The 27,651-nt window shown below is 50.5% G+C and overlaps 10 protein-coding genes across 10 annotated transcripts; 7 read left to right on the top strand and 3 right to left on the bottom strand.

The window, feature by feature from the left end:
• Nucleotides 1-74: 74 nt before the first annotated feature.
• On the top strand, nucleotides 75-1,730 carry PC9H_004682 (uncharacterized protein; the record flags this gene model as incomplete). The annotated part of the gene is made up of 11 exons (XM_036774264.1): nucleotides 75-116; nucleotides 173-268; nucleotides 331-377; nucleotides 432-636; nucleotides 689-741; nucleotides 805-900; nucleotides 962-1,112; nucleotides 1,187-1,219; nucleotides 1,286-1,369; nucleotides 1,432-1,511; nucleotides 1,586-1,730. The coding sequence occupies 11 exons, from the start codon at nucleotides 75-77 to the stop codon at nucleotides 1,728-1,730; spliced, it is 1,032 nt and encodes a 343-aa protein (XP_036632766.1).
• A 226-nt stretch (nucleotides 1,731-1,956) lies between these two features.
• Nucleotides 1,957-3,930, top strand: PC9H_004681 (uncharacterized protein; the record flags this gene model as incomplete). The annotated part of the gene is made up of 8 exons (XM_036774263.1): nucleotides 1,957-2,015; nucleotides 2,065-2,098; nucleotides 2,162-2,331; nucleotides 2,387-2,740; nucleotides 2,794-3,058; nucleotides 3,125-3,722; nucleotides 3,778-3,804; nucleotides 3,842-3,930. 8 exons carry the CDS (start codon nucleotides 1,957-1,959, stop codon nucleotides 3,928-3,930), a joined length of 1,596 nt encoding a protein of 531 aa, XP_036632765.1.
• Nucleotides 3,931-4,273: 343 nt separating this feature from the next.
• PC9H_004680 (uncharacterized protein) lies at nucleotides 4,274-5,716 on the bottom strand (the record flags this gene model as incomplete). The annotated part of the gene is made up of 9 exons (XM_036774262.1): nucleotides 4,274-4,354; nucleotides 4,415-4,470; nucleotides 4,531-4,583; nucleotides 4,646-4,861; nucleotides 4,929-5,016; nucleotides 5,067-5,180; nucleotides 5,230-5,268; nucleotides 5,319-5,430; nucleotides 5,486-5,716. The coding sequence occupies 9 exons, from the start codon at nucleotides 5,714-5,716 to the stop codon at nucleotides 4,274-4,276; spliced, it is 990 nt and encodes a 329-aa protein (XP_036632764.1).
• A 286-nt stretch (nucleotides 5,717-6,002) lies between these two features.
• PC9H_004679 (uncharacterized protein) lies at nucleotides 6,003-9,577 on the top strand (the record flags this gene model as incomplete). Its single annotated transcript, XM_036774261.1, has 10 exons — nucleotides 6,003-6,292; nucleotides 6,345-6,456; nucleotides 6,507-6,852; nucleotides 6,912-6,979; nucleotides 7,027-8,488; nucleotides 8,547-8,579; nucleotides 8,636-8,793; nucleotides 8,844-8,955; nucleotides 9,023-9,240; nucleotides 9,296-9,577. 10 exons carry the CDS (start codon nucleotides 6,003-6,005, stop codon nucleotides 9,575-9,577), a joined length of 3,081 nt encoding a protein of 1,026 aa, XP_036632763.1.
• A 281-nt stretch (nucleotides 9,578-9,858) lies between these two features.
• On the top strand, nucleotides 9,859-13,065 carry PC9H_004678 (uncharacterized protein; the record flags this gene model as incomplete). The annotated part of the gene is made up of 7 exons (XM_036774260.1): nucleotides 9,859-9,883; nucleotides 9,942-10,264; nucleotides 10,323-10,486; nucleotides 10,607-10,734; nucleotides 10,799-11,148; nucleotides 11,207-11,299; nucleotides 11,353-13,065. 7 exons carry the CDS (start codon nucleotides 9,859-9,861, stop codon nucleotides 13,063-13,065), a joined length of 2,796 nt encoding a protein of 931 aa, XP_036632762.1.
• Nucleotides 13,066-13,305: 240 nt separating this feature from the next.
• PC9H_004677 (uncharacterized protein) lies at nucleotides 13,306-17,546 on the bottom strand (the record flags this gene model as incomplete). Its single annotated transcript, XM_036774259.1, has 12 exons — nucleotides 13,306-13,779; nucleotides 13,833-14,061; nucleotides 14,115-14,400; nucleotides 14,450-14,978; nucleotides 15,031-15,057; nucleotides 15,111-15,667; nucleotides 15,717-15,965; nucleotides 16,015-16,217; nucleotides 16,266-16,879; nucleotides 16,934-17,053; nucleotides 17,106-17,191; nucleotides 17,246-17,546. The coding sequence occupies 12 exons, from the start codon at nucleotides 17,544-17,546 to the stop codon at nucleotides 13,306-13,308; spliced, it is 3,675 nt and encodes a 1,224-aa protein (XP_036632761.1).
• Nucleotides 17,547-18,252: 706 nt separating this feature from the next.
• PC9H_004676 (uncharacterized protein) lies at nucleotides 18,253-21,594 on the top strand (the record flags this gene model as incomplete). The annotated part of the gene is made up of 7 exons (XM_036774258.1): nucleotides 18,253-18,367; nucleotides 18,425-18,535; nucleotides 18,582-18,857; nucleotides 18,908-19,074; nucleotides 19,181-19,727; nucleotides 19,777-20,010; nucleotides 20,060-21,594. 7 exons carry the CDS (start codon nucleotides 18,253-18,255, stop codon nucleotides 21,592-21,594), a joined length of 2,985 nt encoding a protein of 994 aa, XP_036632760.1.
• Nucleotides 21,595-22,148: 554 nt separating this feature from the next.
• Nucleotides 22,149-23,062, top strand: PC9H_004675 (uncharacterized protein; the record flags this gene model as incomplete). Its single annotated transcript, XM_036774257.1, has 5 exons — nucleotides 22,149-22,154; nucleotides 22,208-22,443; nucleotides 22,496-22,672; nucleotides 22,777-22,897; nucleotides 22,952-23,062. The coding sequence occupies 5 exons, from the start codon at nucleotides 22,149-22,151 to the stop codon at nucleotides 23,060-23,062; spliced, it is 651 nt and encodes a 216-aa protein (XP_036632759.1).
• A 242-nt stretch (nucleotides 23,063-23,304) lies between these two features.
• PC9H_004674 (uncharacterized protein) lies at nucleotides 23,305-24,968 on the bottom strand (the record flags this gene model as incomplete). Its single annotated transcript, XM_036774256.1, has 11 exons — nucleotides 23,305-23,449; nucleotides 23,514-23,593; nucleotides 23,651-23,734; nucleotides 23,793-23,825; nucleotides 23,895-24,045; nucleotides 24,105-24,200; nucleotides 24,261-24,313; nucleotides 24,384-24,600; nucleotides 24,663-24,706; nucleotides 24,766-24,861; nucleotides 24,927-24,968. 11 exons carry the CDS (start codon nucleotides 24,966-24,968, stop codon nucleotides 23,305-23,307), a joined length of 1,041 nt encoding a protein of 346 aa, XP_036632758.1.
• Nucleotides 24,969-26,062: 1,094 nt separating this feature from the next.
• On the top strand, nucleotides 26,063-27,324 carry PC9H_004673 (uncharacterized protein; the record flags this gene model as incomplete). Its single annotated transcript, XM_036774255.1, has 10 exons — nucleotides 26,063-26,150; nucleotides 26,207-26,321; nucleotides 26,378-26,400; nucleotides 26,455-26,476; nucleotides 26,533-26,703; nucleotides 26,768-26,883; nucleotides 26,927-26,976; nucleotides 27,035-27,156; nucleotides 27,205-27,226; nucleotides 27,283-27,324. The coding sequence occupies 10 exons, from the start codon at nucleotides 26,063-26,065 to the stop codon at nucleotides 27,322-27,324; spliced, it is 771 nt and encodes a 256-aa protein (XP_036632757.1).
• Nucleotides 27,325-27,651: the final 327 nt, after the last annotated feature.

The raw sequence follows: 27,651 nt of genomic DNA, 5'->3' as shown, positions 1-27,651 counted from the left end.
TAGCTTACACATCCTTGCAGGGCCCAACAATATATCTTCTGCACAGTGAGCAAATAGTTCCGCTCTGCAGAACTATGTCTACCCCAACGACTACCAAGCAGTACGTCCTTTCAAAGGTCCGTTTCTTCAGAGAGGGCGCTGTTTAACGATTTGACGATTGACTCCTTCGTAGATTGGGTCCTTGGACAACCTGACGATCAAGGAAAGCTCGATTAGGTCTCTGAAGTCTACCGAGGTGCTAGTTCAGGTACGAGCAGTGTCGCTAAACGTAGGTTAATTCCAAGCGAGCTCGCAAAGAGGATTTCTCTTTATCTTCCCCCTATCTTCTAGTACCGTGATTTGGCTATAGCAAAGGGGCTTTATGGGGGTGATATGATGTGCATTATCATCTCATCCTGATGGTTTATGCCATGCTAATGAAAGGTTGTTAGAATGCAAGAGGACCTGGTGCCTTGCTCTGACTACAGCGGCGAAATTGCTGTGGTCGGCGAAGACGCGCGGGGCAAGTGGACACCCGGAGATCGAGTATGCTGTAATTTCGCTCAGATGCACGTCGATGGAAATGCCGCGCCGGAAGCTATGAGTGGTGGACCTGTTCACGGTGTATTATCCCAATACGTTATTTGTCCTGCTGAGGTGCGCTTCTCATTGGACTACAAAGCTGTTTAGTTAAATGGGACTTCTCCAGGGCCTTGGGCGTATTCCCGATCATCTCTCCTTCGAAGAGGCGTCGACTCTTCCGTACGTACCCTGTTTATATGACATGATTCGTAGCCCCGCTGAACTACGGTCTGGCCTACACAGCTGCGCTGCATTGACGGCGTACAATGCTCTCCTTGGTCCCATTCCTGTCAAGGCCGGCGACTACGTCCTCATTCGAGGAACAGGGGGAGTATCCATGTGCGCAACCAGTGTTTCGACCCTCTACTCTCATGGTTTAAATCAATATCCTTATAATTAGCTTCGGACTTCAATTCGCCGTGGCATCCGGTGCCACGGTCATCGCGACCTCCTCCTCAGATGAGAAGTTGAAGCTAGCTTCTAAACTCGGTGCGAAACACCTTATCAACTACAAGACGACTCCAGATTGGGAAGAGACCGTTAAGACAATTGTGAGCGGATATCTCATATCCATTTCTACACCAAAACGAGATGATTCTGATATGTCCCCGCGTCCCTTTGTCAGACAAATGGTCGTGGAGTTGACCATGTGATCGAAGTAGGTGCCATTGGTGCCATTGCCAGTTGGCAGCAGTAACTCACGGATACATTTCCATGGTATAAGGTGGGCGGGCCTGGTACGTTGCTCAAGTCACTCCAGTCCATCAAACATTCTGGCTGGATTCATATGATCGGTTTCCTGGCTCAGGTAATTCCGTTATAAACAGTGAAAATACTTGATTGATCAGCGAACGACAACCGCGACTGTAGGGGGATGACACCAGCCTTGTTGGTCCCATCATCGGGAAAGCCGCCCATTTGCGCGGTGTCTTGATTGGTTCAGTAACACAGTACGTTCGACCGCGATCGCCCTCGCGTAGGAGGCAGTGAATATACTTGCTGATGCTATCTCCTCCCCTCATAGATTCAATGACATGCTTCGGCTGATTTGTGCCCACGACCTCCGACCAGTCATTGGCAAAGTATTCTCGTTCGGCCAAACGCCCGAAGCGTTCAAATACTTGGAGTCTCAGGCACATGTTGGGAAAGTCGTTATCAAAGTGGACTAAATCCTCCTCAGACGACCAGACGCTAAAAATCGAAGTAAATTGTACCTCATTGAAAACATCTGGTATAGCAGATGTCATGACTATCCGGAATTGCCTGCGGCCTAATCTTGGTTAATCAGTCCAACCCACCAATCATTTCACTTCGTTTGTCAGGCCTCGCGTTTACAACGTTCATTGAAAGGCAGGCGGATTTGCGTCTGTCTCGTCTATTCCTCATTGCACGACAATGCCTACGGTCGCCTGTATCGATGTCAAAGATCTTAAGCCCAGCGATATCATTATAGTGTACGTTGCCCTCTTGGAGTCTTTTTACTCTTAACTTACTACACCCCAGTCTTTTGGGCCTTACTGGTTCCGGGAAAAGCACAGTTCGTTGATTCTCCGTGAAGTTATCTGGTTCTACTATTCACTGGCACGTATCTAACCATTAGTTCATCAACACCGCCACACGGCATAACAACAGACATGTAGGACATAACTTGGATCCATGTACCAGGCAACTGGAGGTAGTTCGGTATCGTGATGACAAGGAGGATATCGTTTTTATAGATACGCCAGATATTGATGGCCTGGGGTTTACTGCAGCATGGTGGGAAAAAGTGTACGTTCCTGTTCAATCGTTTTACTGATAATAATGAAAGTTTTCTATCTTTCAGGACCCGGAACATTGTCCTCACAGGCATCATCTACGCCCATCGAATAACGGACAATCGCCGAGTATCCGTCGCACGTAACCTTAAGTTATGCAAGGTCTTGCATACAAAAGGCACTGTCCGGCATGTCACCTTCATCACGACGATGTGGACGGAGGTGGAAGAGGGCGAAGGTAAACGAAGGGAAGAGCACCTCTTGGAGGATTTCTGGACACCAACGTTTCGGCTCAAGTCCGGCTTAATGCGTTTCGAGAACACGGTCGAGTCTGCCTGGAATATCATCCGTGTTGTCACAACAGAAGCTCGGGGGCGACTCTCGAGGGAACGCGTGGATAACAGACTACTCGATTCGATCAGGTATATGTTCTGATACCGTTTCCCGTAGTACGCCACTGAATGCTGTCTATTAGGCTGACTCAATTAGGGCAAATTGTCTTTGAGGAACATCTGCGACTTTGTCAGGAACTGAGCCGTATCACTCGAGAGCTGCGTAGGGAAGTCTCAAGTGCAGAAGGGGATGCTACACTCAAGAAGGAGCTCGACCGCATCGAGGATCTAATAAATAAATCAATGATGCAAACACAAGGGATCAAGATTCCTATCTCCCGCAGGCTCAAACACTTTCTACTCTTGAAGATACCGATGAAGATGGGTTTGATCCCAATTAGAACCCAGGTAGCTTTCTATTGCATAATGCCGTTCTCCGGAAGCCTTCTGACACCGCAGTGATTTCACGCGAAGCCGGTCTTCAAGCTGGAACGAGCCACATTATCTAGAAGTACTGTACACATAAGCAATACACCCATCACCATGACAGACGCGTCTGTAATTACAGGATCAATTGATCTATCCAGCAGCAATCGCCTCAATTCTGCAAGCCTGTCTTCCGAGGCTGAACCCTTTTACTCGCTCTTTACATGGTCAAATTACTCGGAAGGCTCAGCGTCTACGCCTGAACGTGGGGGCCATCCTTTCGTCGCTTCTGCTTCTCATGAGAGGCCCCGACGGAACTCCTTCGACTCCTCAATCGTCCCCGTCAATATCAACCCCTTAGCTACTGCATCTGTCGTCACATTCAGGTCCTTCCCGTGCTCCGTACAAGCAAACATCTCACGTTCCACAGATGAGATAACGGTGACGGGCAACAGCTCCCTCCAGGTTGGACGATTAGCGGACCAGCTTTCAGACTGCATTAGGGACCTGACCCAAGTGATTACCGAAGCTGCGCGTCTCAACCTCCCTCGAGTCAACATCAACGAAGGCGATAAATACTTTGGTCCGATCTACAATTTTGGCGGATTCGTTGGCGGTAGAAACAATTTCAACAACCTCAACAACGGTGCGTTTCATAGGCTTTGCTGCAACGGTAGTTGATTTGACTCCTTGCAAATCAGCGACGAATGGATTGGTCGAACTTCAAGGTGCTGTTGATCGTGTGACTCATATCACCGCTCATAGAGCTAGACAAACGCAATCTCCGCCTTAAGAAGGCCACTGGTACACATTCTTGCTTTCGGTGGCACGACGATATCGGATGTGAGGTCTAAATATATTCCAACTATACAACCTGTGTTACCATTGATCATGTTGCGACCCTAACCTTCGAATTCACGCACATAACCCTTGATAGACGAAGAGCATATTCCACTCAAATTCACATCAAACAGCCAGAGCGTCGCTCCAGATTTCAATATATGTCAACGCTGGTCCGTTCCGGATGTCGGCTCCATATGGGTGCTATATCTACGTATGACTGGCTCCTGGTACAGCTTTAGAGGTATTGTCTGAATTTGAGGACGCATCTTGTCACGACTGCCGTACCCACAACTGCGAGACCGAGCTCGGGAGGTCACAAAGCTTCGGGGAGTAGGCCAAATAAGTATACGTACACTACAACACTTCCTTCAAGTTAACCTTGCCTGACCCTCTCTCCAAGGGTTTAGGCTGCGTAGGTGATGGTTTCCATCCAATCTACACGCAGTGTGGCATGTCTCAGTCTCAGTCTCATTCTCGTGAGTATCAGACACGTACCATGTAAATGATCTGGAAAGTCGCTGGAATCGAACCGTCTTTGTTTCCATGGAGGGCTACAATACGAATAGTCCTGGCTCGGCGGTAGGTATTTTACGAGCAAGCACACCGCGTACCTTTGTAGATAGCTGATGCGGCAGTCAGTGTATCCCGATGGATCAGCGGTCGGCTATCAACACATCCATTCCTCTTCATCGATTCTGCCTACACGGAGAACGGAGAACAACGTACCGTCCAAAAATAGCATTACTTTCACCCATATCTTGCAGATCTTCCATGAGCTCCCAGATACTTGGGTACCCCACCTTCACTTCGTCCGTGTCCACGGTGAGAAGCGTGAACCCCGCGCGACCTAGGAGATTCGTCATGTCCCGCGTATCCGTCATCGGCGAGACGTGTGGAGAGATTCCGCCTTCACGCTCAACTTCGGCTAGTTGCAAGGATGTTCTGCATATATCATGGTCATACACGCGTGATTAGTAGGGTAGTCCTGAAAAATGCGGATGAAGAAGACCTTAGTTCGAAAAGTGTGTCACCGCCTAACATGGCTCCCAGGAACAGCCCGTCGGGTTGGAGAGATTCTCGGATTTGGATCAATATACCTGGTAATTGTCAGCACAGTAGCGAGTGGATGGGGCAGGAGTACTCATACCAGGCAAGTCATTTACCCAGTGAAGGCTCAAACAAGAAGTGACGGCTTCCTGTGAGTTGCGGCCTACAACATCAAGCAGTTGTTCCTCATCGGCGCATATTCGTTCTACTTCGACTGGGAAGTGTCATGCAATTGCTACGGGTGAGCGACGCCACTGACCTACCTTCGAAGGTAGACGCAGGGTCTCGGTGCAGGAGTGTCTCTACGCGAATTTGGAATTATTTCTACTTGTTGCCGGGGGAAATTACGGACCACTCGAATCTAGCATCACGACTTTCTGCGCGCGGTCCTTTCCAATCAGCTTTGTAAAGTGGCCGGGACCTGAGCCAAGGTCCAGTATAGTATTGAACTGTCGTTTAATGTCCTGCGCTCGTCCTGTGAGGATACCAAGAACAATGTTATTTTGAAGCACTACATACCAGCAACCTCTCCATCATGCGACTCGCGACCTCATCCCGAAGATAATCTACCGTCCTGCTCCGCTCCCCGCCATCGCGCGTTGCGGCGCGGTCTCTTTGTAGGGTTTTAGCGTGCCGATCAAAAACTTGATATGGGCCCACTGAGCCTGTGTTCACCGGCGGTGAAGAAGAGGAAACCGAGGCAAAAGAACGCGCCGCACAGCGACTCCAGAGCCGGGAGAGAGAAGCCATAGGTGAAGGTACGATCGGACGCTCAGTGTCCGTTCCGTGCACCTCTATTCCAAGCAGGCACAAACAGAAGTTTCAGTGACGATAATTCTCACGGTCACTTCCTTGCGCCCTTTCCTCCATCACCGTTAGCTAAGAGCTTTGCCGCGAGTGGTTTCTCGACCTGCTAGTCGTTAGAGACCACTTCTGCGAGATTTCGCTGGGCCGACTTGCTGCACTACTTGCCTTAGCCTTTACCAAGACCGTATCTGTGGCCTTGTCACTCGAGGGACGGGAGACATTACGCGACATGTCCAACGATAATCATGATCATAGGAACGTTAACCCTTACGCCGCGCTGTATGGACCAGGAAGCAATGTGTCCCTCCCGAGTGGCTTGCCTCTGAATGTGCCCAATAATGCTCTTGCTCTTCCTATGACAAACGCGTGGCCGGTCGTTGACCACGAAGCCAAGGCCTTATACGACCGACAGATCCAGGCAATGCAGGCTCAACTCGACGCGTTCAAGTCGACAGTCGACAGTGGGTACTCGCACTATACGGCGCTCGAGAAAATGGTTGAATCTGGAGAGAGGGCAAAGTGAGTGGACAAACCTGAGTTATGTTTTAGTATTGAGATCATTTTCATAAAGACAGGAACTCGCGCGGCTGAGGTCTGGGCCTGCATATTCCCCTACCGTCCAGCCGCATGAGACACTGCTTGGGCCTCGTCCTTCTGCGAGAATCGAGGAGCTTCCCAGTCCAGTGAGTGCCTTGTTTGTGCTCGGGAACCATACATATTTCTTTTTTGCTAGGGGACATCTTCAAGATTGGGACCATCTCATCGAACCCAGCAACAACATGTCCAATCGCAACTTTTTCACCCTCCTCCACAGCAGACCCAACAAAACTCGATGCACAATCCATACCCCTCCCAGCAACGTGCTCGCTTAGCTCAACCCATTGCACAACCGTACATGCCCTTCAACCAGCGCCCCCAATCTGGTTTATCTCCTCAGTATCGTGCGCCTGGTCCCAGTAGTGTGAATACATCACACGTCAATCCTGCATCAGTGTCCGGTCAACGGTGGCCTCCCCAGGGAATACATATCCAGGGTGCACCTATCGCGGCCCAACCTCAGACCAATATTTCAATTACAGGTAATCAACCCGAGTCTCACTCGCTTGAACCTACGTGTGATTTCTTCTATCTATTTCAGAGCAATCATCTTTCTCGTCCCTAAAGGGTGCCCTTGGGCCGAAAGCCGCATCTACCCCTTCATCTATGGTATGTATACTTCGTGTATACTTGTGCAATGATACCATTACTCCTAGGGCAAGCCGGCGAAGATGTCTCAGGCTTCAAGTTCATCATCGGCCTCTGCTCTGCCTACTTGGAGCAGCCAAACCCAGAAATCTTCGACACGATCGGCGCTACCAGAAGAAGAAGCCAAGCAATGGATACCTTCTTTGGTTACGTTCCTTGAGCAGGAATTGCCCAAATTTGCTGCGACAGGCAGGCCAAAGACCTACTACTGCGATATGCAAACCATCCGAGTCTACAAGGACGAACTGAGCCAGGTCTGGGTGACATTGACAGCGAATGGGGTACCGGAAGAAAGATACAAATTGGAGGAACTCACTAAGGAGACTTTGCTTCGGTTTCTAACTCATTGGAAGCGACTAGTCCCGGGAGCGGTGACACCCGCAGCCAAGTCAACGACGTCTTCAACGCCGCAGCTGTCTTCTACTTTCACCCCGTCCGGCGTAGCTAAGCCATCCCAATCTACTGATGCGACCAAGCATGACACCGTCCAACCTACGTCTTCAGCGAAGCCGTCGAATTCATCCAATGCGACTGCCGCTGATCCCATTCAAACAACGCCTGCAAAGGGGAAGAAAGCCGGGCAACTAGCGAGAGACATTCTACGAGCCCTTGGGAAGACACCACCTACTAATGGCCCATCCGGCAACAGCGTCACAAGCAAGAAACAACCGGAGAAGAGTGTTGAACCTGGAGCTACTGCTTCGAGTTCAGTCAATGGCCTACAGTCCTTTGCACCAGATATGAACGTCGATGACGGCGTAATACCTCCCATCGCGCATCTCTCACCGACACCCTCGTCTCCTGGCCCACACGACGAGGCATCAGCAAAGGTTCTAGCAACGGCCACGACAATAGTGCCTGAGCCACTTCCACCCCATATAAAGGCACTTCCACAACCATCATCGTCGGATCCTGTCTTTAGCCCTACTTCTGCGTTTGCCTCTCTCCCCCTTCGCCCCATGGTGTCCAGGCTCCCCTCTTTCCCCAAACCAACCCCACAGCTGCAGCCATACGGCGCGGAGACCAATCAGTTTCCAAGTTCGTCGGGCATCGCGCTCCCCCCACAGCGGGAGGTTCCGAAGAAACGACCACGGTCGGCTGTATCCGTTGAGATCCCAATCAAGTCTCCCCCGAGGTCTCCCAAAAAGAAGCCACTCGACGACGTTAAGACACCGTTGTTTCTTCGCTCTTCGAGTTCCCCTGTTGACCAATCTATTCCTGACACCGACATGAACTTCCATGGCCCTCCCGATACGCCGACAGACTTCGATGGTCAACAAGAACACGGGGTCGCCGCTCAGTCCAGAAAGTCGGGAAAACTTCGGCAGGTTGAAGTTGTAATTCCCCCGCCTCCGCCCTATGTTGCGAGGTATCTTAAGAAAGCGGGCAAGCGACAGGCCGTTGATAGAAATTATTCTATATCAGAATCCACGGAAGATACGTCATCGAGACGAGAGTCGGCGGGTGCAGGTATGAAAGCACTCTTGGTCAAGTGGTTTAATTGAAATTTGATCATGTAAATATGTAGATTCGATTCCTGGTAGTGTAATTGAAGAGTATGGTTAGTCGTGTCGCTGGACTTGAAGGTATCAGGGAGTGATCGACGTTCTTCTGTAGATTTGGAAGAATCCAAGATGGTCTGGGAAGCTGGCGAGAAAGCCCGAAGACGACCGTGTATGTGGAAGGAATGCGACATGATTTTGAACTCGGCAAAAACTCTGCTGGCTCATTTGAGGAGATTCCATGGAGACAGTGTAGAGTTAGGAGGAGACGAGGTGCGTGGTTGTATATTCTTTGGTTCGCGGTTAGCTAACGATTGACATAGTCGGTGCACATATGTAGTTGGCATCACTGCGGCCAGATCTTCGCCGATCAGGAAAGTTTCTTCAAACATATAGATCGACATGCATGGTATCCTCTATGCTGTATCTATGAAGGTGAAAGAGCTATCCCCTTCATCCTTACGTCTGGGGTCTCAACATCTGGATTAACACTCGCCTATAGGCTGCGACGAGACTTCGCGTTCAACGCGCCAACTCCGTCACCATTATGAAACAAGCCATAAAGAGGGCGACGCCATGAAACCAACGCCGGATCCATTCCCTCGGCCGTCGTTGGCGGAGCCGCCTGCACTTCCTCCCACCATCCCCCCTTACATCCTAGCTGCTAGAGTCATTCCCGCGACTATATCACAGGCGCGGCATAACACTCTTGGTCCATGGGTAATCGATCATTCAGGATGTATACGTATATACTGTCTAACCAAGAAACTTATAGGTACTGCGGCGACTCTTCCCACCAGTGAATGTTCGACCCAAACGTCACCATCGTGGTGCGATACGCCTGTCAACTGACAGTGACAACCCCTACGAATTTTTAAGTGGATTCTCCCGCCCTGCAAAGGTTCCCCAGTTAGAAGACCTGAACTCCGCTGAGGTGTCGCTCGCCGCACACAATGGCATGTCGTTACAGCCTAGTTCCTCGTCGTCCGGCGTTTTAAAGGTAGTCATGCCTGTACTGGATAACGAAGATGTACCGAAAAGTGAACCCTCCGATTGACATCACGTATTTATATAAAGTCGATATGTTGTGCATGTGATACCCATGCTGTGAATAGAACTTTCAAATTGGCTTTGGGTTTCAGCGTGCGGAATGTTGCATGATGGCGGCACACTGGGCGTAAAACCGCTTACCTGGCTGGCATCAAGCAGGGAGTTTTGATAATTGCTTTTCGCCATTTATTTATCCACATTTGGGCATGGCTGTCACATCATGCATCAGGGTTCCAAGAAACGAGACTGCTCATCCCGACCACAACCTTCCCTTCCTCCCTCATCAGCATGTCGTTCGCAGCGGGCATAAACGGTGAGTTTCGATCCCGACTCGGTGGCCGAATCAATCGTGGCTCAAATTATGCTCCCAGGCCCGACGTACATATCATCTCATTCAGCCGATGTAATTCTATCCGACATTCGGCCCATAAAGCTCAAGATTGAGGCTCTGCGATGTATCAATGTACTTCTCGACGAGTTCCTGTACAGCATTCTGGCTGCGGCGCGTTCGTTGTCTACCGACAAGCTGCGGGCGGGGCTCCTAAAAGTCCTGCCCACGAATCTGGGGAAGGAAGCCCTTTTGGAGGCTGAAGTGGAATTGAGGGCGTATTGGGAACGTACCAAGCTTCCAGGGGGCCCCTCGTCGCCGATGCTAGAAGAGGGCCAGGGCTTTAACCTTCAATGGTCATTTGAGGTTCGTCATCCCGTCCTTTTAGTGCCTGCAACAAGGGGGGTTGAAGGTTATACTGCAGCTTCTACGCCTGAAGTGTGAAGCATACTCAACGTTGAATGAACACGACGAAAACCTTGCGGCCGAGACAAGCTTGAATGAGCGCATGTCTCAGCATGGAGGGTTCACTCCTCCAAAGACGACGCTGGTGGCTCCGGCGGCCCTCTATCTCACAGCAATATTAGAGTGAGTGTCCAGTGCATATATGTGATTGTTTATCATGACGATTCTTACCGAAACTCAGGGCAATGTGCGAGTGAGTAGCGTAACCATCCTTTTATTAAATTTCCCTTAATTCTTCTTCAGGCATGTCTTGGGCAACGTAGGACGCGTAGCTTCTAGAGATAGCAGCCGAGCCAACGCTTCGGTCCAAGATCTTTTCGTTGCTCTCTGTGAGGATGAGGCGATATATGGCTTATTTAAAGGCATGAAAGGTGGGCAATTTCTCTTCCATTCTGGACCTCTTTGCCGTGCATCTTAATGCTAATCTACGTACAGTTTATGATCAGATTGAGTTACTTTCCCAGAGCTCCAAACACCAGCGAAGTAAATCGTTCACACGCAACGACAAGTCTCTTTCACGTACATCGTCCCCGCAGCTGGACTTGCCACCTACTCCCCCGGAGCCGTTTGCACCTTCTGTGCCCATTAAGTCGCGACAATCCTCAGAATCTGCCAACGCCGACCCTTTCTTTTCACCCCCAAGAACCTCCACGGATAAGCCCAGGGGAGTCAAGAAGTTCATACCAGGACGTTCGTCCCACGATGAATCGCAAAACGGCCACAAGAGATCCGACTCTGTATATAGCGCAGATTCGAGAGGTGATAATGAGAAATTTGATGTGGAGGTACCGTTCTACCTAAATCTTTTCTTTTTGATGAGAACTAAGCGCGACCACGTTGCAGGATTCTGCTCTCCTTCAGGAATTTGATGATCTTATGCGTTCCAATGCCACCATGAAAGTTTCGCTGACGCCCGATAGGCTCAGGACTATGGAGGTATGGACTGTACCTTATGGGCTTCTGAAACAAATACCGATACATTTTTATAGGCACATAAAAGGGACCAAAAAGGGAACAATCGTCCTCCGCCAGTTTTCGCCCCCAAAGTTGAACCTGAACCTCCTGCTACCCACGCAACGCGCGCAAATGGGCGCAGGCCATCCCTTCGACACGTCGACTCAATCATAGAGGACGACGAAGAAGTGAAAATCTCCCTCAACGATCACACATCGCCGTCCCCACTTCCGGACGCCAATCGCACACGTTCCGCATCCGTAGCAGCGCCATCATCCTCAGTTGTGCCCAACAATAACAGTGAGCACTCTCTTCCAGGAAAGATGACAGCAATCATGGGTACCAAAGCACCTCCCTCGAGTTTCGGGTCATATTCGAAAGGACCTGAGCGCCAGGCCGTGTTCCCGGATTCAGATGGACGACCGCCACGCACACGGAAAATTCAACGAAATCGCGAATCCTTAGATCTCGATGATATAATGGGGGACTCTGACGACGAGAGGCCCGCTGTCGACACTCAAAGTAAACCACCTGCATCCCGTAATGGAAGGCCCATGAAAGTGTCCGCTAGTACGAGAGAGTTGATTGACTTCCTGGCAGAAGGTCCACCTGATCTTCCTCAACCTCCCTTCCCAACGAGTCCTCCATCCTTGGACGGGGGCAAGCAGAGAGGTTCCGGGCGTTTGCAGCGGATGATGTCCAAGTTATCCATGGGGAATTCGGATAAAAGCAAGACCTCTGAATCACCAAGTCGGCCGCGTCGCGTCACTTTACAGAGCAAACCTTCGATCACTAATATTTCACCTCTGGCCAACAGGCCTATCCCTCCTCGTCCACCTCCAGTTTCTCCCCCGGAGTCCCCTCCGGCTAGCTCCTTTGACGATGTCATGTCCTCTAGTTCACGATCCCGAGCGGCGGTATCCCGCAAGACGGCCCCTGAGTGGGAACCACAGGCCATGGAAACGCAACCCAACTTTTCCAGATCTGATAGCACCAGGAGCCCCGACCTCGGAGCTGCATCTAGAGTCGCCCCTCCGACCTCGACCTCACCATTGCCGCCGCCACCGCCTGTGTTACATTCTAGACTTGCTAACGGTTCAACATCGTCTCAAGCACCTGAAGTTGAGCCGGTCAAGGACGACCAAGTCAAGAAGACTCGTAGGGCTTCGTTGTTGCAGAGAGTCCCGGTCCCGTCGGTGGACCCATCGCTAGACATTCCACCGCGCTCTAGTGCGCGCCCATCTCCTGCTGTTACGCCGGTGCCTTCTACCCCTGAAACCACGAGTAGAGCTCCCTCCGCAGCTGCGATCGAAAGGAGAGTTACGAGAGAGGCATCAACCGGTACAAATGGATCTCCCCCTACCCCCGACACGCCTCACGTTTCCGCTCAATCTGCGCGGGACCTACAACGTCTCATGGCCATTGCAACGAACGCAGACGAGTGTCGCTTGGTGCTTCACGCTGTTCTCACTGCCTCTGGTATAGCAGTAGACCCCCCAGTCGATCCAGCAGTTGCCGCACGAAGTACTGTGCCTGTTAATACTGCCCTCGAGAGCACTTTGATCGAACTGTTCCTTGGTAACGGTCCCCTGGAGACCGATGCATCTCTGGAGGAGCCCAGAGAAACCCCAGTTGTTGTGCATGAGGAAGAGAAGGAAAACATTCCCCTTCCATCACCACCCTCCAGTTACATTAAAGCACCAGCTCCACGCGGGGTTCGTGTGCATACAACTGCGATTGCCGCATAACTGGGCTATCATGGTCTCTCCTTATCTCATGTAATTTCTGGGTGACACTGATTAATGATTGTTGGCCTTATCATCTTCGCCTTATCTTGACCTTGTGAACGTTTTTCACCAATGCTTATAATTCGTTGGCCTTTGTATATCCATTTTGTAATGCCTGGTGCGTGGAAGGTCGTTGTCTTGTAATGTAAAATACAATGCGAATAACTGGTTGGATTATACGGATGGACAAGATGTGTTACATTACGCGACTTCAAGAGATACAGATATTCCCATTGCAGCTAGTTCGGCACAGAGGTACCGGAAGACGAATGGGATGGCGACAACATCCAGGTCGCCTTTTTGAGAGGCCCTCCCAAGATAGTTTTGGGACGAGATGGCAACACGGACATCAGCCTGGGGCGTTTGTTGGCTCCCACCGTTTTTGAATTGTCTTCGTTCTATTTCCTCCTGCTCTTCTGCAGCAGCGCGGCAAGTGCGGCAGTACTCGCCCCCAGGTCCAGAAGGATTGATGGAAGTGTTGCCCATCATCGCTTTCCCGAGGCTAACATCTTCGTAGCCAAGTGATATCAGACTCCCACATGTGCGGCATACCCAGGCGGTCGAGTAGTCTGAACAGTTCATCAAACGGTCTTGAAGCAAAAACGACGTTCCGTGAGCAATCAGGGCATCACGTTCCATCTCTCCGAAACGAATACCGCCAGCGCGTTTCCTCCCCTACGATAACAAAAATGAGCAAGCTCATGCGGTTGCTGGAAACACAGACTCACTTTTACGGGCTGTCGGGTGAGGGGATCGACAGGGCCGGTCGTACGCACTTGGAACTTGTCAAGGACCATGTGTCGCAGACGTTGATAGTACACGACGCCAATGTAGATGTCCGCCGCGAACTCTTGGCCGGTAATCCCAGAATACATGGGCTCGTTTCCATAATAATTATAGCCAGAGGCCAAGAGTTGCTCGCCGAAGTAGTCGACGGCAGTATCTTCTTCAGAGAACCTGTGGAACCAATCATCAGTGCTGAGAGGAAATGGCTTATGGGCGTCACCGACTTGAAAGGCGTGGCATCTTGAGCAAGTCCGTGCATCGCTCCCGCCTTTCCTGCCATGCTTTCTACCAGCATGCCGATCGTCATTCGACTGGGAAAAGCATGGGGGTTAATGATCACATCCGGTTGCATGCCGCTCTCTGTGAACGGCATATCAACCATGGGCCATTTCTGCGAACAAACACCCTTCTGCCCATGCCGGGACGAGAACTTGTCTCCAATAACGGGCGCTCGAGCTATGCGTAACGAAATATGAAGTTTCTGAAGCTCGCTATCGCCGGCATCACTGCCTAATGATTCCTTAGCCACGGAAATAAGAAGTTAGCAACTCCCACTTACCTAGTAGTCGAACTTCATCGACAAACGCCATCTCATCACCTTTGTACTTCACAAATCGTGTACGGCCAGTCGTATCATCGATATACGCAGCAATGGGGTCGCCAGACCGTAGGTGAGCCCCAATGAATGGTAAACCATCGCGGTCGAGGAATTGGCAGCAAGTGTGTTGTCGATCACCGTCTTGCCGTATGTCGCGACCTAATCCGAAATGCAGCGTAGGCACAGCGGCATTCTTCACTGCCCCGCGTTCATCCTTAAGGTCAATTATTTGGGACTTGTAGACGGTGCCGTACGCAAATCCACGTTCGTGTGCTGACTTGTTCAGGATCATGGCGTCTTCCATGTCATACCCTGTGTACGAAATAACGGCGACGATGGCGTTGGTGCCGTTTGGATAAGAATCCATGGCGTATGTGTTATGGAGGGCGGGGCGGACGACAGGACTTTGTCCGGTCTGCAACCTGTACAATTTGTTGTCGGTTCGATGCCTTATAGCGGTCGAAGGCGTCCCCATCGATTGTTTACCCATCTTTAACGCAAGGTCAGCAAGAATACGGCCCTTTTGTGTCGAGCTTACTGACTTGACACTGGTAGATATTCCGTGGACTCTGGAAGATGTTGTCAGTAAAGGCAGGCTGCTGAATATATTAGGGACACTCACTTGGTTGAAGTCGGAGAACGGGGTCAGATTGGCCAAGATAGACAAGAAATTTGTGGGCTCGTGTTCGACATGAGTAGATGTATTCGCTTCGATTTCTTCGGGCGTACATGCAATGTTCATATACACCTGCTCGAAGGTTCCGACCATATCATCTTTGCCGTTCGCCAGGTACTTCACAGGTCGCATCATCCGCGATCGTGAAGAAAACAAGAACATCCCTGGATACTGCCCACCTTTCGACTCGGGGACCAACCCGATCTCCAGATCGAGAGGAACACCGAACTTCCCCTCTGTTTTCCATATCCGAAGGTTCGTGGCTAACTGCTGGGCGATAACTGGGTGGGCCCATCCGATGACGCGGCCGTCGAGTTGGATGCACAAATTGCGTCTTCCGTCTATTGATGGTGTGAAAGCTTGAGTCATGCCGTGTGTTGCAAGAAGGGCAGGGATATCCGCAACGGCGAGAGGAGCTGTGATGATGCGGCATGTTCGGGAAAGATGGTTTAGAAGCCCGCAGGGCGCACCATCAGGTGTATGGACGGGACACAAGAAACCTACTCCGTCTGTCAGCTTGCTTTCCTGATGATTGGCGAAGAGAATGCATACCCCATGCTTCTGGCAACAGTTTGCGAACGGTTGTAGTTTTGAGCTCGGCAAAGAACGCGCCGCGATGAATACACCTGAAATGGCTGATGTACCGCTGCCAGTTGAGTTTTTCTGCGACGATGGTAAAGCCAGACGCTTGCTGTAGATCGAGACCGGTGGGCGAGACGAGATTCCCCGTGGCAAGGAAATTGGATAGCTTGGATCCGATGTCGAAATTGACCCGAGAGAATACCTTGTTAATGTACCGCCCTGCTCATCGGTTCGATAGTGCTCACTGTTAGAAAGTTTAAGAACGTACGATCATTGAAGTCGACTACCACACCGTTCCTGACATCGGTAATTATATTCGTGCGGACGTTGTTTAAGATCTCTTCGATCCGCTCCTTGATGATCATACCGTAAAGTGTTCCGGGAAGTAGGACTTCTTGATGTTGAGGTGAATCGGGATTGTCCGCACTACACGAGCCCGAAACTAAGGCGTAAAGTTTTCGAAGCGAGAACCTGAAAAATATGTCAGCATCAAATACTTAGTATGGCCGTGGAACTGACAGTAGCATCCTAAATTTGTCCCGTGGATTCCGTAGATGGACAAACACCATCTTCTGCAACAACCACGCTCCAAGTGATTTGTTCGTCATATCTTCCGGTAAACCAAGAACCACGCGGAATTTGTCACCAAGATATTCAAGACAGTGATCAGCAGTATGCAAGCTATATGTTTTGAAACTTCGAAGCAGCAATTCGACACGATCTGACAAGAAAGTATTTTCGTAGTCCTGCATCATGATGCCCTCGTAAATCTCCCTGTCGGAGGCCCCTACGAGTGCTTTGAGGATGAGCATGATAGGGATGACATACTCTTGCTTGCGCCAGCTGAACCGAAGCATGGCGCTCCCGTTGGCAAGGTAATGCAGAGTGTTCGTCGCACTGGTCTGATCTGGACGCACGCAGCGAATTTGAATGGCATACTGCGTATATGAGGGGCCACGGTTTGTGAACGACGGTCGAATGAGAGATATGGCGTGGTTTCGGCGCGGGAGGATGAGATATCGAATGAGACGTTCGTTCCCGTTGATCACGAAATAACCCCCAAACTCCTCTGGCTCCTCGTGGCGCTTCACGAGCTCGGCGGAGGACATCGAGCGAAGGTTACACCTAACCGACTAGAATTCGACGAGTTATGAGCGTCCCCTCACGCGCAAGTAGGGTGTACTGACCCGAACCATGATTGGCACCAGCCCGCAATTCTTCGTCTCCTCCTGCCTTTGTCCATGGTTATCCGTCCAGCAGATCTTAATTTCCATCTTCCCTCTGTACGATGTAAGCCGTTCGCGAGCCTATATATGGCTTCAGTAAGCAGCACATCGTGTGTCTGGCTCATTTGCTCACTTCTGACGGAAACACCTTTCTCTCGATCGCTAATTTGTCCTTGTCCGGAACCATTGGTCTCGCGATTGTGACCTTTTCGATTGTAACTTGTTGTTCAACGAGTAAAGCCTCCGCAAACATATATCATAGTGGTAACTTACTGCTCGAGCGATTGCCCCAGCCTCTCGGTCCGCTCTCGGAATTTGCTTGGCCGTTTCCATCGAACACGACGCGGGGTCCGATGTCGTCCAATGCGAGACTCAGCAGGCCTTTACCGTCCCCGTCGCCAGTAGGTAGTCCAGAGTCGTCGAAAAGCGCGTTGAATGATTCGATGTGAGGCGTTACGAACTCGTTTAGGATATCGTATGCCGCGCCATCGGTTGGAGGGTGCTTGAACCTGTTCTCGCGTCGTAATGTGTCAAATGTAGGCCCTCTTTTCTGCCTCAGAGATCCATCAGGCATATTTTTTTAATTGAAGACAAACTTATAGGGGAATTTTTTTGGAAAGCTACACTTCACGTGACGAACCTCGTAAAATAGGATGGTTTGCTAGGGGCTAGGGACGTTTAACTATCGTGTGATCATCCCGCTCAGCTGCATTCAGAGGAGCCATGTAGACGCTAACGCCCTTCGCAGATAATGTTCTCTTGCTAAAGAAGTGCTTACAATCACGTCCGTCACGAAAACCAGGTAAAACATGAGTGAGCGACCAATAATTTCCGAGTCTATGAGAGCCCAAGAGAAAGATCAAGTAGAGTTTGAGTAGAGTATAGATACGCTCAAACACTGTAATCGCCTCTGAGGACCTGTCTCCAAATATTATTGAACTTTCACACGTGCGAGAATGGTGATGAGAATAGACTTCTATGTGCAGACCAGAATGAATGAGGAGCTACGTAAGTACTTCAGGCTTCTTGTCAATATATGTGTAACACGCTATGGAAAATATGCAAGGTTCTGTAATCGCAATCTCGGGGTTCTGAAAGTCGACAACAGGGGAGTAACTTCAGGCTCACGTGGCTTAACGTGGGAAGTTATTTCGACTCAGATCGACTCAGACTTGACTCAGACAGCCTACGCAATAGCTCCGATATAAACTCAGCCCTCCACTCAATTTGTGGCCGTCCTCGTTGTACCGTATCGCGCAAACGATTCACTTCTGCCGGGCATGTTTGGCAACAACACCACATCCACGTGGGGGAATCCCCAACAAAACCAGCAGCAGCAGCAGCCTGCAGGTGGATCTGCTTTTGGGCAACCGAACGCTTTTGGCAATACAGGTGGTGAGTTCCTTGTGTATTCTAAGATAGACTTTTGGTTCTGAAACGCGGCAACCCCAGGAGCGTTTGGATCAACTGGGGCTTTTGGTCAACCACAGCAACAACCACAAGCTAACCCGATGTTTGGCAATCTGGGAGGCTCGACGAACACTGCCAGTCCATCGGGCTTTGGTGTGTATTCCGAGATCGCAATGGTCGAAAACTAATAGCTTTCTAGGCGCGTTTGGAGGTGGAACCAACAATAACAACAATCAGACAACGAGTGCGTTCGGAGCACCCAGACCTGCGACTGGATTTGGCGCGTTTGGTGGTGGAACCGGTACGTTTGGTTCGACACCCGCGTTTGGATCTACAGCCGCTCCTGCGGGCACGTCTGGTACCAGCTTGTTCGGTCAGCCCAATAACACGACGACGGCTGGAGGAGCATTTGGTAGCAACACGGGCCTTTTCGGCGCCAGCAAACCAGCTACCACCGGTTTTGGAACAACTCAAGGTGTGTACAGTTATTGCTTTGCGTTATACTCCTCTGTTGATTCATACCAGCACAAAACCAAAACGGGACAAATACAGTGGCTGCTGTTACTACAGGATCATCCAATCCTCCGTATAATGCCTTTACTGACAAAGAAAATCCCGGCAGTGGGACCAGTGTAACATTGCACTATCAGTCCATCTCGTGCATGCCCGCTTACCAAGGGACCTCCTTTGAGGTGCGTTGTTCAGCAATTCGTGGACCCTCCTGAACGCGTATCGCCTTCGGAAAGGGCATGTTCACCCTATACCAATACGGAGCACCGACTAACTTATCTCGTATAGGAACTGCGATACCAAGATTATGCTCAGGGCCGGAAGACCGCTGGTGCTTTTGGCCAATCCGCTACGTTTGGTGCTACTCCGGCTCAGCCAACCACAAGTATATTTGGGCAACCTCAACAAAGCACACCTCAGCCAAATGCTTTCGGTGCTCCGACGACAACGCCCTCCACTGGTTTTGGAGCCTTTGGTCAATCGGCAGCTACCCAAACTCCCCAACAATCAACAGGCTTATTCGGTGGCGGAGCATTTGGCCAGCCTCAACAGCAGCAACAGCCCGCCCAGCAGACGAACGCGTTTGGAGCATTCGGACAACCCGCCCAGCAAAATCAACAGCCATCCGGTGGTCTATTTGGAGGAGGAACAACGGCGTTTGGTCAGCCAAAGCCGGCGGGGACAGGTTTTGGAACATTTGGAGGTGGAACGTTTGGTTCCTCTGCGACCACCACAAACGCGTTTGGCCAGCCGCAGCAGCAACAACAACAACCGGCTACCACTGGGCTATTTGGACAAACTCAGCCTGCTGCATCGAACGCTTTTAACGCCTTTGGTGAGCCCGTCCCTCCACGTATAGACACATCGCTAACTTAGGTGACAAGGTAATACTGCTGCTAATAATGCCGCTAAGCCGCTGTTTGGCCAGCCTGCTGCACAACCCACACAACCCGCCTTTGGAACTGGCCTCTTTGGCCAGAATCAGCAACAGCAACAGCCAGCGCAGCAGCAACAACAACAGCAACAACAACCATCCCTCTTTGGAGGAGGAGGAGGGCTGTTTGGAAGCACCAACACGCAGGCAAACCAGCAGAACCCCCAACAACCGGCTACCAACAGTGAGTAGTTATTTCTGTCTGAGATGATTTTTTACGAATTTACCGCTAGTCTTCGGTGCTACGACGGCACAACAACCTAATGCTGGTGGTGGATTGTTTGGTGGCGGTGGCGGATTGTTCGGTAACAATCAACAACAGCAGCAACAACAGCAAAACCAGCAACCTGCGGCAAACGCTTTCGGTGCTGGGGGACTCTTCGGGAAGCCGGCCCCCCCAGCGAACAACCTTTTCGGAGGATTTGGTCAACAAAACACCGCAAATACTGCTCAGCCGCAGCAGAGTAGCCTTTTTGGAAGTACGCTAGGTCAGTCTACGAACCAACAATCGACACTTGGTGCAGGCAGCCTCTTCGGCAAGCCCGCTGCGCCAGCGATGGGCGCCAGCACTTCTAATACGAATGCTCCTGCTGGTGGCCTATTTGGTTCGTTTGCTCCTGCTGGGTCTTTCTCTGCTACAACAACCCAAGGCGCTCAAGGAACCCTCACTGCATCCATTGCTGAGCCAATTGGCAACAATCTCGCTATCTTTTCCATGCTTCCACCAGGACCGCGGTCAATTAATTTAGACCCTCAGCCTGCAAAGAAAAAGGCCGGATTCTTTGTCGATGTTCCCACGCGGGCTCCCCTTCCTCGCGTTCAGCTTGGATATACTCCAGCTGCTTCGAAATTGCGTGGGTTTGCGTCATCCACCTCCAACTCAACTAGCGGAAATCCCTTCTCCAGCATGTCGTTCATATCCGGTAAGGCTGGTGCATTGTCACTCAGCCGTGGAGACAGCAAGTCGCCAATGACCTCCGACTCTCTTCTCCGCAGTCAAAGCCCTTCATTGGGCAGCAGCCAAAGACAAAGCGTGAAGAAGTTGATTCTTGACAAGAAGGTTGAGCCCATCGACCTTTTCTCTAAGTCTGGCGGGTCGCCAGCTCGGTTGGGCGGATCAAAGGTGATGTTTAGCCCCGCGTTGAGTGTCGCGGCTCGAGAAAAGGAAGCGGCGGCTGCGGCGGCTGCGGCACCCTCCCCACAGAAAGCTGTCGCTCTACCTGCACCCCGAGATCAACGTACGCCATCTCGCTTGGATACAAACAATTCACAAGCTCGGAACGCCAGCCCGGTTACAGAAGCTCAGAAGGATCCCACGGCACTGGAAGAGGGCGATTATTGGTGCAAACCCGATCTAGACACGCTGAAAGGCAAAGGCTTCCAGGAATTAAGCTCTTTCTCGGGTCTTGTGCTTGGTCGCAAGGGCTACGGAGAGATACATTTCCTGGAACCTGTGGATCTGACAGGTCTACCGAAGCTTGGTTCGCTTTTGGGAGACGTTGTGCGGTTTGACGACAAGGAGTGCAGTGTCTATCCTGACGTGGACGATGTAGACAAGCCCCCTCCAGGATCCGGGTTGAACGTGAAGGCCCGGTTGATGTTGGATAGGTGTTGGGCTACGGACAAAGCATCTCGGGAACCCATCAAGGACGAAAAGCACCCCAGTGCCGTGAAACACTTAAAACGGCTACGCAATATGAAGGACACGCAGTTCGAGGGTTTCGACATCAAGGATGGACGATGGACGTTCACGGTTGACCATTTTTAACGCACCCGGTACTTCAATGATTGGTTAACCGTCTTTTCCGGGTTTGTGTAATGATATCATTTGTGTGTGCGTTCCTCCCTTCCTGCTACATTGCCGTGAAGATGCGACTTCGTCCGTGCCCATCGTTCTTGATGCTGTCCATTTCCGTTCTATCGCGCTGTTGTTGGCTTCGGCTGTATTCAAGAATGTCTTAATATTCACCTAGTTCTAGTAGATACATAGTATTACCTCCTTCATGTCCGTACCCGTTAGTTAGTAGTATATACATATCAATTCAATGTATGCCTTTGGAATGAATGTTGGAACGTTCGAATTTAAGTTTTGAACCGCGGAGAATTCGCGCGTGTGGCAGCCGCCACCCGAAATCTGCCGATCAATGTATCACCAATGTATCACGTGAGGTCTAGACCCCCTATTCGTGCGGGTCGGCTTTGCGCCTTGCAACGGACTGCTCCGACGACCATATATATACTCTCGACCTCCGCGAACGAAACTCCACAACAAATCTCTTTCATTCACCCACCACCCCCACCTTCTCCTCCCCCCCATCAACTATGAAGGTCAGTCTCCTCGTCGGATTCGATATCTTCAGGGTGCTGACAGCAAATTGCAGCTCGTGTCACCAGAACAGCTCAAAGCCCACGATAAGGCATCCCTGCGAGGCTCCATCGAAGGAGCTGTCGGTTCAGGCGCTGTAGCCGTCGGTGTATCATATTGGGCGCACAGGCGGTACCCCGCGTACCGAGCACTTCCTCTTTCGCTAAAATCCTTGGCGGTCCTGATTATTGTCGTACCCTGTCTCGCAATCCAAGGCGAGCGACGTGGTATTGAGTACGATAAATCTCAATGGTGCGCTGGGCGAGATCTACCTCCGTTGCGATATACTGATATTTGGATGTAGGGAGGGTGAAACTGTTCGAGTTCTTGATGAGAAGGAGCAGCAGAAGGAGGCACGATGGAATTCCTTGGATACGTCGTCGAAGATCGGCGATTGGGCAGCCCGCCATCAGTACAGTTTGATCCTAGGCGGTTGGGCTTCAAGTCTGGGCGTCGCTGCGGCTATCATTTCGCGAGACAAGTGAGTTTTGCTTCTTTCATACACGGGCGGCTGGGTGCGCTTTACCAGTCCCAACGGTCGTCTGAGGATCAGTTTCGAATTCATCTGACTCGGTTATTTCGCAGGTACCAGACTGTTCCGCAGAAGGTCGTGCAGGCTCGTATGTGGGCGCAAGGGCTGACAATTGGTATTGTCATTGCCGCCGGCGCGCTTATGCATTCGCGGAGAGCACAGGCTGCTGAACATGTATGTCCCCATTCCCACTACAGTTATAGCGTTTGCTCACTGAGTTATTTTAAGCACAACACGGATCATTCATGGCGAGACCTGTTGGAGCAGCAGGAGAGGGATAAGCAGGAGGCTGAGAAGGCACGACTCCTGGCTGGTAGACCGTCACAACTGCACGCATAGAGCATCTAGGACATGATCATTGCCATCTTCCACGCTACATCGTCGACATAGAACAAATCTATTATAATATCTTGTATTGCCCATTCGCCTCGATGTATAATTAAGGGACCCCTGTTCCATCCTGAAAGCTTACAATGACGTTGAGAAACCCTACGCGGGTTAAAACGTTAATTAATTCCTCTTCATGGAGAATGCACAGATACATGTACGACAGGATACGTCGCCGTACATTTGAACTCATCCTATGTGACTTTGATTACTACTTTCCCGAAATGGGCCTGAGACTCCAAGTATCTGTACGCCTCGAGAGCTTGGTCGAACGGGAAAACTTTGTCAACCACTGGTCGCAAGCCATGAGCACTGATCAAACGGTTCATGTTTTTGAATCTGTAGATTGGCATTGTGCTTTTAACAAGCACATTCGAAGCGGATAAAATGAACTTCAGCTCACTGTGCGACTGAACCAATCAAGACCCCCCGTACGTAGGCGGCTGTCCCAATGATAGGACCAACGAGGCTGGCATCAGCTCCCTAAACTCAACGGTCAGTAGAGAGCATTGTACAGCTTTGTTTTTTCGAGGCGTTGACCTGAGCGAGGAAGCCGATTGCATGAATCCAACCAGCGTGTTTGATCGATTGGAGGGACTTGAGCAACGTGCCAGGCCCGCCCACCTAGTACCAAAGGTTGAGCAAACCACGTCTAGCTGTTTGTAGCGGAATAGAAGCATACTTCGATTACATGGTCAACTCCACGACCGTCCGTCTAATTTAGAAGCACACGCGGTTTAAGATCGAGTTATTCATGATCGTGAAATAGGTGCTAGGTGCTCACGATTTCCTTGACGGTGTCTTGCCAATTGGGAGTCGTCTTGTAGTTGATGAGGTGCTTGGCGCCGAGTTTGGCCGCTAGTTTCAATTTCTCGTCAGAGGAGGAAGTCGCGATGACCGTTGCCCCAGAAGCTACGGCGATTTGTAGCCCAAATCTGACGGCAAGGCCATGACATTGGGATAGGACGAGGACAATAGGGCATGGGGTGCGTACATGGATACTCCGCCTGTTCCTTGAACGAGGACGTAGTCGCCTGCCTTGACGGGAATGGGACCGAGGAGAGCGCTGTACGCCGTTAATGCGGCGCATCTATTTTCGTACGTTAGGGACAATGCATATCGGTTAGTTTGAATGGATGATTTTACGCACGGTAGCGTCGCGGCCTCTTCGTGCGTTAAATGGTCTGGAACACGTACGAGGGCCTGAATAGCACAAAGACAGCTCCGGTTAGCTCACAACTCCGTGAACAGAAGAAACGACACTACAACATACCTCGGCAGGCGAAATAACGTATTGCGATAATACGCCGTGGACGGGACCTCCAAGCGCGGCGCTCATGGTTTCGGGCGATGGGTCCCCGTCAAGGTGGTTGGGCGAGAAGTTTGAGCATACTCGATCTCCGGGTTTCCACTTGTCCTGTGGCACATCTTCGCCAACTGCGATGATTTCGCCGCTGTAGTCAGAGCATGGGATCAGGTTCTCCTGGATTCTAGTGGCAATGAAACCAGGTCGGTATTTCTGAGAGCAAAGCTTAGGAAGATAGCAGCGTACATCCCCTGGCCGTATAACCCCTTTGCTAAAATCAGATCGCGATACTAGGAGATGATAGGGGGGTGAGATTGTCAATTCAGTTATTCCGCGTTGCTAGACCTACGTTGAGCGAGACTGCGTGCACCCTGACGAGCACCTCGGTGGGCTTCGGCTGTCGAATGGGGCTTTCCTTGAGCGCCAAGTTGTCCAAGGAGCCAATCTATATAATTGAACCAAGTCAGTCGCTGGATCGCTTTTGCTCTGATCTCCGTCCGACACACTGACCTTTGAAACAACCCAGTGCTTGGTGGTCGCTGGAAGAGACATGATCAATTGCGTGCTTTCTCCACTAATCGACACATTGGACTTATATACAATCGAGGGCCAAGTATGAGTAAGCCGCTGAATCTACCACCGGAAGCAATGACGCTGCTCTGCTTAGCAATCCTCTCCATCCAAGGTCGCAATGATAGCTACCGCCAAGAGGCTTCAACCCCATATCAAGATGATCTGAAAAAGATCTCACGAACGCGCAAAGAGCGCTTTCTTGCCATCGTCCACTGTTGCGTCGCCTAGTTCAACCAGAGTTGTTCCCAGCGTACAAGCTCCTCATGAGTACGTACCCTAAAGTATCACAGCTCGCTGAGTCCAATGTCTCGTCGGAGCAGAGAGCACAATATCCCCTGGCTCTTCTTCATATACGTTGAACCCAGCTGCCGGTGAAGGAAATCCCGATATTCCGCTTGGTACTTCTGTGGTCAAGCACGATGATCGGGAACTCTCGGTCGTTCGCCCCAGCTTTCGTCCCTTGACACCAGCACAAAGGAAATTGTGGGATGCACGGCACCCAACCAGTGCTTACCTCGTTTTCCCCGAAACGACAAGACTGATCCGCTTTAGCGCGTCTCGGAAGCCTTGGGAGATGTGTAAGGGTATCCTATAAATACTGTGGCATCACTGGGCAGCTGTGACGGCGTGGACATTGTCTGAAAACAACGCTTTGGCCAATCGACCAGTATGTATGGACCAGCGATAACATACTCGTCAAACTGATTCCGGTAGTACAGATATGTTTGTGCAAGGATGAACATTTTCCGCGGTGGGACTCCCTATAAATGATCGCCCATTAATGAGCTTGTTAGAGCAAGTTCAGCCTCCAAGTCCTCCTACGAAGTCCTCCTCTACTGCGCGATGACATTTATCGGAAAGGGAATTTGTAAGCGTACCCGACTCCCCAAGAAGTTAACCAATAGCCGTTAACTATCTGACTTGCAGACCACATTTTTCATGCTCACAGTACAGACGTCCGGATGGCAATTGACTCAGGTTCGAGATGCTTTTCAAAATTTGACAAACCACTGACAAGGAATGTAGACGCGCGAGTCATTGTATATCATTCCTGGGAGGACCTTGCAAACCACATGTGGCTGATAGAGCCAGTCGAATGCTTCAATGATACGTTCACCGTTCGCAACCTGGCCTCTGGGAATTATCTCGACCTGACCGATGGTGCCCTTTTCTTGCACGGTAACACGGTTTACATGCACTCAAGCTATTTATCTTAGGCTCTAAGAGCGACGGAACTTCCATCTACTGCCGCGCATCAACCGGAGGCAGTAATCAAAAGTGGATCATAAAGAGAGACTTACACCAAGAGCCCCGGAAAGAGTCCCTATGGAAGTAAGGCCTTGTTGTCCTATGACTCAATGTTGGTGTTCACAACCATCATTATTTAGGATGCAAAATGAAGCTTCAAAGAGTGAGTGCTTTTTGGAACTCGCCACGGATGTAATTCACCGTCTGTCGGTGTTAGCTTTCGCAGACCTCTACGGGGGGTGAGGTCCTTATTTACGTCTTGGTCTCCAAGATATTCACGTGTTCTCTGTTTTAGTGGGCCTCACCTAACCCCCATTGTAGGATGGCAAGGTAGCTGGACCGAGGCAGAGTCAATCGGAAGAACTCGCCAATGGAGATTCGAATGCATCAGCCAGACGAACGACCAAATTCGCACCATCCTCAAAGCAAGCCCGCATGTCCAGCAAAGTTTCGCTAGTGATAAGTTGTACGTTTACACTCTTACTGCTCTGATGGTTTCTTTCTCATGGATATGTTTGATCTCCTTTCAGGTACCTCATATCGTCTTCGCAGAGGCTTTATGCAATATGGGGGGAAACTGGCCTTGGGAGCACGCAGTCGAGGGAGGAAATCTTTGATTCTGACGATTTCGCATTGGGCAAGCCAAGTCAACCTCTCTATACATGTCTGGTTCTGATCCACCTCCACAGTTTTCAAGGCCGAAGTTGCGAAGTGGGGAAACAAAACCTTCAAAGCTGATGTAAGTACTGCTGATCCTCGATAACAGGATTGCGTTTCATATCTCCCTCTTCTTTTAGGGGTTTGGGATCCTCTGTGGCATGATGTTCGGTAGCAAAACGGACAATAACGGCAAAGAAATTTCAACCGCTTATAACTGGAACCTTGAAGTAAAGGATCTCTCCAAAGTGGTTTTTTATCGGTGGGTGGACTCGTCATTCACCTCTACATCGCTCATGATAATATGAAGGCCCATGGACGGAACGATTTCCGTAAGTCATTTTCTTGGCTTGGGAGTGAGAGGATCTGATCATTTTGAAACATTCAGTATGATGCCGACGGTTACAAGGCTTACTTTGGCTTATACTGAGTGATACCCACGTGCCCTTGCTGCGACATAATACACGAGTTGAAACGTTGAAGTTATGACCAATTTAGCCCGATTAAAAGTTACACTCAAACCCAATACATCACTTGTTCTATACGTCGAATGACCCTCAGCAGTTTATTTTAACGATGTTGCCAGTTTTGATCATCCACCGAGTCGCAAATACATGTCTACCGGTTAGTTACTCGATAGACACTCGTGGGCCAACGCCTGCCAGATTCGTGCACCACACACAGCAATTCAGGCAATCACTAGATACTCAGGCAATCAGATATCGTGATAAGTTATAACATGGCCGAAATCGTCTTC

The sequence above is a fragment of the Pleurotus ostreatus genome (genome assembly GCF_014466165.1).
Source record: "Pleurotus ostreatus strain PC9 chromosome Unknown scaffold_3, whole genome shotgun sequence".
NCBI classification, from domain to species: Eukaryota; Fungi; Basidiomycota; class Agaricomycetes; order Agaricales; family Pleurotaceae; genus Pleurotus; species Pleurotus ostreatus.
This window is presented reverse-complemented; position numbering and strand designations above follow the sequence as displayed.